The following is an 11,696-nucleotide window of genomic DNA, read 5'->3' as shown; positions in this document are numbered from 1 at the left end:
AGGTGTGAGTTTAGCTGGTAAAGGATCACAAGAAGATAAACCAGTTAACTCATATTTAACCAACTCAAATTGAGAAGAGAATCGATATTCTAATACGTTGTTGAAATCTGAGAAACTGGCAATCATGGCGAACAATACAGGCTAGGCTGATAAGGGGATGCCTTAAAGAATTTTCAACTTGAGATCAGTATAACCAAGCCTCATTTTGTGCTTTTCAAAGAGTTCTACCAAGGCTTCTATAAACTGACTGTGTAGTGTCGCAAGCTACCATTCAATTCAAGTGTAAATTCAATTAGGAAAATTAAAAAAAAAAAAATTAAAAAAATTAAAAAAAAAAAAAAAAACAGAAAAATTTCATGATAATTATGTGGTTCGAGGATGATGATGCTTACCTCTTCTGCAGTGGGTTGTGTGTTCTTCTCTACTTCTATTGGTCTACCAACCACAACATGAATTGGATGTTGAAACGGCATAAAAGACCTGCAAACAGCCAACATTTTCTTACTTCTTCTTTCAAGCCTGCAAAGAGAGTATATACTGGCCCTATTTGGTAAAATAGTTAGTTTATAGGCCAATTTTAGCTTATTTGACCACTATTAATTTTTTGATTTGGTTAAAAATTAATATAAGTGTTTAGTTAATTAGCTTTTTGTAACTAAAAAATGTTAAAATTCAAAAAGTTGTTCAAAGCAAAAGTAATTATACCAAACAATTATCAGCTAGCTAATTTACCAAACACCTTTCTACAATCAGTTAATGTTATCAACTAATTATACCCTCTAATTAACTCAATCAGCTAATAGTCATTTACCAAACATGACCACTATATAGTAGTAGTTGAAAAGGGTCCTTCACTTACCCCATGTAACCCCAGAAGAGAGTTGGTGTGAACTTAATAGCTCGACAAAATTTCAAGTAAAGTTTGCTGCTAGGTTTCCACCACTTGTACACATTGGACTGCAGATTCCACACAAAAAAAAATCAAGTTACATAAACCCATTTGTGGCATGAAGTTGGGACACAAACTACACATAATCACAGTATCACCTGGCCAAAGCAGAAAACTGGAACCAGAGGAGTGCCCATCTCCATAGAAATCCGTACAAATCCTTTTCTTGATTTCAGGAACAGAGTCTGATAAAGTATGTTTAGTAAAATAGGCGTTCGGGGGTCACCTCAGCTAAGTTGATCAGATTATTAACTTTGTAATACAAGTTTGACTCTTAACAGAAGCGACACCCCTTTTTGGTTTGAGCCGGCTAATCTCAACCACCCGCCCCCTCTAAAAAAAAAAAAGAGAAAATCGAACCTCACAACCATGGTCCATATAAAATGTTTCCTGAGTTCCACCTGGCACAATGATGTAGCTATACCCAGATGAGAGCAGGGACTTGAAGTTTTGCTTTGTTGCAGCTGACATTCCCAACCAAGTCCATATATGCCTCATCACTGTTGTATTAAACACCTGCATATTTTCGGAAAACCCCTCTATTAAAATTGACAACTGAGTCGAGCAACCACAAACAACTATGAAACTACTTGATCAGTAAGCAGAGTTCCTTACAGCAGTGCTACAGAGACCTTTGATTTTGGGTAGAGGCATAAAACCAGTAAGGGCACAAAGCATAACAATTCCAACTGGCCAAACTGAATGTGGTTCATAGCCAAAAACTGTGAGGAAGAATAACAGTAAGTTCAGTCATAACTCTGAAGAAATGAAAAAAAAAAAAAAATGTGACCAGCGAAATTTCCGACGAAAAAGTGACCAGCGAAATTTTCGGCAAATCTAGGTGGATTGGTCACTTTTTTTTGCCGGAATGTGGCCTGAAAGCTAATGACCTGTAATAGCAGGTCATTACTTGTTTTTGGGCTTCATTGCACCTAAATGAATTATTAATGAGTGTAATTGCACCTTTAAAAAGTTTAGGAGTCTAATTGACTTTTAAGTTAAAGCTAAAGGGTTCAGGTACGGTAAAAGCTTCCCGTGCGGTTGACGCACCTTAAGCATTAAAATCTAAATCAACGGCTCAAATCAATGAAAATTAAACAAAAAAAAAAAATGCATGTATTAGAACAACCATGTCTGGAAGAAAGGAGCTAAAAATGGTGCACATTAAGTGATAGAAACATGCACCTTAAGTATTAGAACAACCCACTAATATTAACAACGCACCTTAAGTGTTAAAATGGCGCACGTTAAATTTTATTCTAAAGTTTTGTTCTTGAGGGTCTGAACCACCCCTCAATTCAAAAGTTTTGTTCTTCTTGTGGGTCTGAACCACCCCTCAGTTCAAAAGTTTTGTTCTTCTTGAGGGTCTAAACTACCTGTGACTCACAGAATGGTGCGCAAAGAAGAAACATGACGCACCTTAAGCACAAAACTCACGCACCTTAAGCACAAAACTTACGCATCTTAAGTGTTAAAATGACGCACGTTAAGTTTTGTTCAAAAGTTTTTTTCTTGAGGGTCTAAACCACCCTTAGTTCAAAAATTTTGTTCTTCTTGTGGGTCTGAACCACTTCTCAGTTCAAAAGTTTTGTTCTTCTTGAGGATCTGAACTATGCGTGACTCACAGAGAAAGGTGCGCAAAGAAGAAACATGATGCACCTTAAGCACAAAACTCACGCACCTTAACCACAAAAACCCACGCACCTTAACCACAAAAACCCACGCACCTTAAGTTTCAATAACTACTCGCATTAAGTACAAAACACACGCACCTTAAATTTGACCTAGTTGCAAAAATTACCAAATTGTCACCGATTTTTTTTTTAAAAAATTTTGGTAATCCTGAACGTTGATTTAAACAAAATCAATGGCTCTCCTCTCAGTGCACCAGAACATATATATATATATATATATATATATATATATATATATATATATATATATATATATATGTGTGTGTGTGTGTGTGTGTGTGTGTGTGTGTGTGTGTGTGCGCGCGCGCGCGCGTGCACCCACACACGTGCACTTTTTTTTTTTAATAATTAGCCGCCTAGACGTTAGGCGCTACTCTACCGTCCGACTAGGAGGCTATAAATCGATATATAAAAATATAATAACGGGATTCGAAATTCTTAAAATATAATCTTAACGTTCAATGGTATGAAAGTAAGGAGATAAAATTCAAATCATGTGTATAAAACACACTTTCCTTAAAACTAATTCGCTAACTCACGAAGTGCTAAGAGCATTGTAACGTCACGTACTCTTTAAAAATAAAATGGATTACTTTAATATAGTTAAACACTCAAACTATATTAATACACTAGTATTTGTCCTGTGCGATGCACGGCAAATATGTTATAAAAATATACCCTATATTAGGTTTATTCATATATAAAAATTTTGTTATTTAATAATTATGTGTGAATTGCTATGATAAAATATAATTATGAACATAAATATATCTACAATTTAAATAAGAATTGGTATTTAAGATGGGTGATTACTACAAATCTTAAACTATATTAAAAATTTAGTACATAGTATTTAATATTACAAATTTTTAAGAACATAGTAAACTACAATAGTAATTGAATTACAATTTTCAGAGTCACCACGGACCAAAATTTGTAGACCTTTGAGATTTCTAGAGTTAGAAATCTCAAAGGTCTAAAAATTTTGATCCGTGGTGACTCTGAAAATTGTTAGAAATCTCAAAGGTCTAAAAGCTTTGATCCGTGGTGACTCTGAAAATTGTTAGAAATCCCAAAGGTCTGAAAGCTTTGATCCGTGGTGACTTTGAAAATTGAAATTCAATTACTATTCTAGTTTACTAAGTTCTTAAAAATTTGTAATATTAAATACTATGTACTAAATTTTTAAGATTGACCTCATTAGAATAATCTCAATTGAAGTTTATTTGTAAGTTTTTGGATGGATTGGATGAGGCAAGAGAGATGAAAATGAATTAAGGTTAATCATGTAATAAATAAATAAATAAATTTTAATTATAATATAACCATATGGTTTGATGAACAATTATTGTTACAATAATTGCTCACCAAACTATATGGCTATATTATAGTTAAGATATGATTATCATATTGTAACTTCCGTAACAGACCATTAATTTGAAAATAACACCTATAGTTACGTAGTTAATTCTCAAAAAATAAATTAAAATTAATTCATAAACTAATCATATTAACAAATTTTCATAAACATTACACCGAGAGGTCCAACCAGAAGATACACCCAAAAAGTGGAAATCCACTTCTGGACATCAACCGATAGGTATATTTTAACTCTCCGCATCAGTCGAGAAACTGTCCACAGCATCACTTCTCCCCAAGTGGCCAAATGTTTGAAAAATATTTCAAAAATTTAACATAACTTATTTCACATGGGCTGTCATCCTTTTTTTTTTTTTTTTTTTTTTTTTTCAAACTCAAAAAAATGTGTATATACTTTGAAACTTAATTTTTCATTTATTTATTATCCGTTTTAATATATAATATATCAAATTTTTTTATCTCACTTTGAAAAAATTAATTCAACTTTAACCTCATCCAAATCAGAAATAGACCTCACAATAAATTGTACTACAAAATAGCCCATCAAAATTATAATTTTGCTAAAATTTTCAACCCAAACCTAAACTTTTTTTTTTTCTTTCTTTGGTACTTCAGCTTCAAAACAAGAACAAGATTGAAAAAACAAAGAAAAAAGTGCCCAAGGCCAGAAACACAAACCAACATCTAAATTAAGCAAGAATTATCTGTTTTCAATGTCATCTTCTTAGAAACTTACTATATGCGCGATTAGGATCAAAGGCTCTGATGTCCTCCACGTACAAATGCATCGGGAAGTAACCGGAAGCTTGCATACAAATACACCTGAATATCACCAAAAAATCAATAATGTCTTCTTCTTTTTTAATGCGAATTTAGGAAAAAAAAAACATTCAATAAACTGTAGTAATGAAGTGATGAAAACTGAACCTGGCTATTCTAATGCCCCATTTACTGTTTTGATCAATCGGAATGCAAATCAATAGGAACAACAATCCAATTACCCTGAAATTCAAAATTAAAGTCCACATAGATATTGCAATATATAATCATAAAACCACAGAGTTCAACATCCACAAATCACAATGGCCGCAGTTATTAGTTATATACAGATCGAGAGAGGAGACTTATATATACATACATGATGGCGTTGATGAAGGAAAGGAAGATGAATGAGGCGAAGACGATGACAACGATAGAGGGAGGAACGCCAAGCCACGCCAACATAACCAACGTCGTCTGAAGCGAGTTGCCAGTACTGCCGCATGTTCCCGTGAACTCCGCCGGTGCCGCAGCCTCGTTCGGCGGCGACCGCTGCTGCTCATTGCCGCCTCTCTCCTCCGTATACATAAATGTAACTAGTAAAACTCACGGCAGACACTGGATAAGATAATCTATTTTAAGAGATTTTATAGATTTCCATCGCAACGAATTGAATAATAGCTATTCCAGGACTTACCAATTAGGTCCATGTACTATGCTGTTTTGTTCAATTTAGTCATTCTATCTTCATTTTGTTCAATTTAATCTTTGTACTTTTAAAAGTGAAACAATTAAGGATAATACTTGATGTAGCGCTGACATTATATCTATCACGTCATCATATTTACATGCCAACTCATATATTATTTTATAAAGATTTAAAATTAATTATTTTACCACCAATATATTACATCAATATGTCTAAAATAAATACATAAATATAAGCTATTGTCCTTAAGTGTTTCACTTTTAAAAGTACTAAATTGGACAAAATACTATAGTATAAGGACCTCATAGGTACTTTGACCTCAAGAATGAGAATTAAAATGATACTTAGTGTTTGATGGACAACTTTTTCAAAACAGGGATTTGATTATCTATTTATCCCTTCAATTAAAAACATATTTCCCTTATTAAAAGATGGTATTATTTCATTCTATAGGTAATTTGATTTTTAAGTTTAGATTAATACTTTTAAATTTATTTGTTTTCATATATTGGTGCTTTAGATGTCATTAGAATCAATTGTCTTAATTTTTTATTTTGATATATTTTTAAATCATTTATTTTCATTACAAAGTCATACATAACAAAACATCAATAGTACTAATTATTTAAATTCATCATACTACCAAATATGTAAAATATTTTCACCAAAATACATATTATTATCAAATATTTAATTCCTATTCTGATTTCGATTTCATTGTACAAAGTGCATACCAAACACACAACTTAAAGCCACCCGCCAATGTACTAAAAATCTTTAATGGCCGCGAAATGTAGATTGAGATGGAATTTGGATGGGTGAGGGAGTTGGATCAGTTAGTTGGGTTAATTTATTGAAAGATGAGCAGGGAAAATAAGTATTGGGTGTTAAATGTTAATTATTGCTTACTGTGTGTAGATCAGGCAAATTATGCTATGCAACCGTGTGCTTGCAAAAATACATCTTTTTAATGTCCATTTTTTTTTTATTGTTGTTAACGGTGTTATGCTGTGTATAATTTGAATTATATATCCAGAATTAATGAACTATATATCCATAATTAGTGAACTATATATTCACACCCGTTACTGGTACTCTGTTTTGGCTTATGACAGTTCACTACGTCTGTGTATTCAAAATTTATGAATTATATATTCAGAATTAGTGAACTATATATCCATAATTAATGAACTATATATCCAGAATTAGTGAATTATGTATCCAGAATTCATGAACTATGTATCCAGAATTAATGAACTATATATCAAGAATTAATGAACTATATATCAAGAATTAGTGAACTATATGTCCATAATTAGTGAACTATATATCCACACCGAAAATGGTGGAAATCCCATCGATTGAAGTTTTAAAAAATAAAAATTGATTGGTGGAGTTAAACAGTGCCACTAACAACACCGTTACTCCACCATAGTGAAACGGCGTCATTCGCAACCGTGTGCACCATGCATGGTGCACACGGTTGCATAGCATAATGATTGGGGGCGGCAAATTATGTTGTGCATCCGTATGCACCCTGCATGGTGCATAAGGATGCAAAAACGACGTCGTTTTGCATAAAACGCGCGCCCTACTTTAAAAAAAAAAATCAGTTTTGATTCCCAGCAACAACATTATGTTATTCATTTTTAGTTCATTCATTTTGGATTTTTTAGTTATGAAATTCTGGAAGTATAGTTATGCAATTCTGGAAGTGTAGTTATGCAATTCTGGATGTGTAGTTATGAAGTTATAAATGTGTAGTTATGCAATTCTGAAATTATAGTTATGCAATTCTGGAAGTGTAGTTATGCAATTCTGAAAGTATAGTTATGAAATTATGGATGTGTAGTTATGTAATTCTGATTTTTTTTTTTTTTAAGTTAGACGCCAAGACGACGTCGTTTTTGCATCCGTATGCACAGCATAACGCTCCCTTTAGGGCCGTACAGGTGGGATGGGGGTTGGGTGGCGGCGGCTTAGCTATGAGACCTATGGTGTTTGCCTATCACTCGTTTCTTCACTATTTTCAAGTCCATAGACACTATCTTTGTATTGTAAATGACTGTTAGCAGATAGTTGTTAGCAGTTTGCTGATTGAGTTAATTAAAGAGTATAATTAATTGATAACATTAACTAAAGCTAATTAACTAAACAGTTATATTGATTTTTAATAAGACAAACAATTAATAAACAAAAATTGATTGATATGTTAACTATTTTTTACCAAAGAGGGTAAATAAGGGTTTTAGCTCCCATTCAGACTATCATCATCATTCAAATCACAGAATAGTCCACCTCTGTTTTTTTGTCCTTTGTCTTTCACTTGTATGAGGTTGTGTGATTAGAGGATTGGACTCACAACTTTGGCCAACTGGCATGTTGATCAATCGGTATGTTGTGCAACCGTGTGCGCACACAGTTGTGACCTGTTTAATTCCACAAATTATTATTATTATTTTTTTTAATTCTAATCGACGGGATTTCTACCATTTTCAGTGTGGATATATAGTTCACTAATTTGGGATACATAGTTCACTAATTCTGGATATATAATTCGTTAATTCTGGATACATAGTTCACTAATTCTGGATATATAGTTCATTAATTCTCGATATATAGTTCACTAGTTCTGAATTTATAGTTCATTAATTCTGAATATATAGTTCATTCATTCTGAATACACATACGCAACGAACTGCCATAAGCCAAAACAGAGTACCAGTAACCCGTGTGGATATATAGTTCACTAATTCTGGAATATAGTTCATTAATTATGGATATATAGTTTCTTAATTCTGGATATATAGCACATCATAACGCTGTTAACGCAATCGAATATATATATATATATATATATTAAAGCGAACGTGTCATTTTTAATCAAAACGACGCTGTTTTTGCAACCGTGTGCACCATGCATAGTGCACATGGTTGCACGACATATTTTTGCCCCTGTTGATGTAATTAATTTATTCATTCATAATTTGTAGTCTTTAAAAAAAAAATAAAAAAATTGTAGCCTAGTAGCGCCGTAGCGGTCCAAATGGCCCGTGTTGGGAACCTTTTTTCAGTACAGATTTGTTAGTTAGATTCATTTTGTTCCTGAACTACCCAATTTATGAAGAGTATAGTCTATTAAAAAACCATCACCTTTCTTTTTTAAATGCTTAATAAACCCAACTTTTCAAAAATAAATGTATGTTCAAAGTTAAGAGACATATCTTGATATCTATTCAATACTATAAATATATGTATTTACATTTTACAGACCAGGTTTACATCTTACTGGAAAATTTTTACTTTCTATGTTTGTTGTATTCTAAATAAAACTAGTTATTCACCCACGCGATGCACGGGAAAAAAAATTATGTTATTATAAATAAAAATAAAAAATAAAAAAAAATAAAAATATTTTAAATTATTTAATATAATAATATTTTTGAGCTTCCATTGGTCAAGTATTTATTATTTTTATAGAATACAAAATTATAATTAAAATTTTGAATGGTTAATATAATCTCTAATTTTGTACATAATTACATTGATTTATTCTTAATTGTATTTCATCTATATTATAATTTTCACAATACGAATAATAACTAAGATAATTACATTTAGAAAGCAAATTTTAAATTTTGTATGAGTAAATTTAAACTCTAATTGAACACATTTTTTTTATATGATTATATAATATATTTTTTATGCACATGTTATTCCATAAACTGAAATGTCATTTTATAAGTCCAAGACCACTTTTGTGGAGATAATTCAAATGTATTTTTTTTCTTTTAAAAGTCCTAAGTTTAGACATCCAGAAAAACATTAAAGACCCATACGATATATATATACATTTATATATATTTAAATTTTTATTTATGGCTTAAATGATTTTTTTTTTATTCTGAAGTCCAATAATTGACCCACGGCCCGCAACATTTGCTTTCTTCATCTCTTCTCGCTGGCAAATTATGCCCTAGACCCGTGTCCACAATGAATTGTGGACACGGGCCCAAAACGACGTCGTTTTTCAAAAAAAAAAAAAACGCGTCATTTAGTTATAAAAAAAAAAAAATGTGTGCACGTTTTGCCGTTAACGGCGTTATTTTTTTTTTTTTTTGGATTATGAATGTACATTTATGCCTTTATGAATGTACAGTTATGCCATTATGAATGTACAGTTATGCAATTATGAAATTATGAACACAGAGCTCTAACATTATGAACTTACAATTATGAACATATATAGTGATAAAATTATGACCATGGAGCTTTAAAATTGTGAATATAGAGCTTCGAAGATTATGAATGTACAGTTATGGAGTTATGAATGTACAGTTATAGAGTTATGAATCTACATTTATGGAATGAATCTACAGTTATGAGATTATGAATCTACAGTAATGGAATTATGAATGTACAGTTATTGATCGAATTATGGACAAAGAGCTCTAACATTATGAACTTACAATTATGAACATATAGTTATAAAATTATGAACATAGAGCTCTAAAATTGTGAACATAGAGCTTCGAAAATTATGAATGTACAATTATGGAGTTATGAATGTACAGTTATGGAGTTATGAATGTACAGTTGTGGAGTTATGAATGTACAGTTATAGAGTTACGAACGTACAGTTATGGAGTTATGAATGTACAGTTATTAACATATAGTAATAAAATTATGAACATATACTTTTATAACGAAGCGGTCTGAAATTATAAAAAAAAAAAAAAAAAAAAGGAGATAACAGTGCCTAACGGCACTGTTACCCGTGTCCAGCAAGCATGCTGGACACGGGTCCAACGCATAACGATTGCTTCTCGCTTCTGCCATTTCTTTGAAGCATTTGAGAGGGAGAAAAATTATATGTAGAGGCTTGCATTAATTGCACTGTTTCAGATATCGAATAGGTTTTCATCAAAAATTTAATTAATATTGTAATCCCAAGAACCACCATAAATAACAAAAGCATATCAAATAGACTTTCATTGTAAAGCCAGAGATTTAATTAATATTGCATCGTTTCATATTTTCTATTAATCAGGAATCGGAATCCTTAATACTAATATCATAACATTTAATAACTCCATCAATTCAATAAATGTAATCCTTTGTTATGAGTGAGTAAAAAATTAGCTATTTTATTTTTCAAATGTTGTGTTTTTTTTTTCTTTTTAGTAAAAGGTGTTGTGGCTATTTTATATTTATAGCTAGTAATAATAATAATGTTGGTAATTAATTGTAATATTAATTATTTTTCAACCATATAACTTTATTATATGTAAGATAAACTCTGTGAAAAAAAAATGATATCATGCCTCAAAACTGTCCAATCCATTTATACTTCAATTATTCTTCACCTACCTTTCTAACACCAAATTACGAGTTGTCATACATGGACCTGGGTCTACTGTGCAAGATGGATCTTAATACTAAATGATGTATAAATTGTGTATTTTTAGTATTAGAATTGTGAACTTCTAAAATATAAATAAATTGTGTATATAATATCTATAGAAAAGAATTTGTGAACATGATCACCAAATCATAATCTGTTAATATTGTGTGACTATACTATTTTGAAAGAAACTTATAAATACAAAATAAGGTATAAATTACATCTATATATATATATATAAAAGTAAAATCCTCCATCCCAAAATTTCCCCCCAAAACTTAAGGACATTTGTGTAATATTCAAATTTAATTAATTATAAAAATTATATATTATTCATATCCGCGTATACATACTTATTACTCTATATATGTTTCCTAAATGTTCCATGTCTTACTAATTAGTTAAGGAAATAATAACAACTAAATATGGTAGCAAATAATATTACCCTAATATTTATGGCTACTAAATATTAATAACATACAATAAAACAAATAAGGATAATAACAAATAAATATGGTTACAAAATAATATTACCCTAATATATGAGATCTAATAAAACCATAATAAGCCTATCAGTACCCAACTTTTGAGTTGTACCAACTTCAGACCATATATACATCATAAATATCGAATACAAACACTCAATATACAGTAGGGTACTTATACGTTATTTTCTTCTCTCCATCATGGGTCTATTCATACTGCAACGTGATTGCTCAACCTTCAAAACAAGAAGCGCAATCAAGGTCAGAGTTGTACGCACGTGGTTGGAAAGAAAATGGTCATCTGGAATCAAGAGTA

General features: G+C 31.2%; 1 protein-coding gene across 2 annotated transcripts; it reads right to left on the bottom strand.

The window, feature by feature from the left end:
- Positions 1-33: 33 nt before the first annotated feature.
- On the bottom strand, positions 34-5,402 carry LOC109167688 (diacylglycerol O-acyltransferase 2-like). 2 transcript variants are annotated; one of them, XM_019316779.1, is made up of 9 exons: positions 5,162-5,402; positions 4,951-5,025; positions 4,760-4,845; positions 1,565-1,671; positions 1,310-1,465; positions 1,048-1,134; positions 860-957; positions 393-480; positions 34-264 (listed from the first exon to the last, which is right to left on the bottom strand). In XM_019316779.1, exons 1-9 carry the CDS (start codon positions 5,368-5,370, stop codon positions 163-165), a joined length of 1,008 nt encoding a protein of 335 aa, XP_019172324.1. In that variant the 5' UTR covers positions 5,371-5,402; the 3' UTR covers positions 34-162. The 2 variants fall into 2 exon arrangements, with proteins under 2 accessions (XP_019172324.1, XP_019172323.1); XM_019316778.1 differs by having other exon boundaries at positions 151-480.
- Between the last annotated feature and the right edge of the window lie 6,294 nt (positions 5,403-11,696).

The sequence above is a fragment of the Ipomoea nil genome, unplaced genomic scaffold, assembly GCF_001879475.1.
Source record: "Ipomoea nil cultivar Tokyo-kokei standard unplaced genomic scaffold, Asagao_1.1 scaffold3169, whole genome shotgun sequence".
In the NCBI taxonomy this organism is placed as follows: Eukaryota; Viridiplantae; Streptophyta; class Magnoliopsida; order Solanales; family Convolvulaceae; genus Ipomoea; species Ipomoea nil.
The sequence above is the reverse complement of the archived record's forward strand: the minus strand, read 5'-3'. Positions and strand labels throughout refer to the sequence as shown.

What these genes read in the sequence shown, in the direction of transcription:
- LOC109167688 (XM_019316778.1), bottom strand. Translation starts at nt 5,370, where the DNA reads ATGTATACGGAGGAGAGAGGCGGCAATGAGCAGCAGCGGTCGCCGCCG. An exon ending in TGGGGCATTAGAATAGCCAG is followed by an intron (nt 4,846 to 4,950) that starts GTTCAGTTTTCA and finishes GGTGATATTCAG; the next exon opens with GTGTATTTGTATGCAAGCTT. An exon ending in AAGGTCTCTGTAGCACTGCT is followed by an intron (nt 1,466 to 1,564) that starts GTAAGGAACTCT and finishes GAAAATATGCAG; the next exon opens with GTGTTTAATACAACAGTGAT.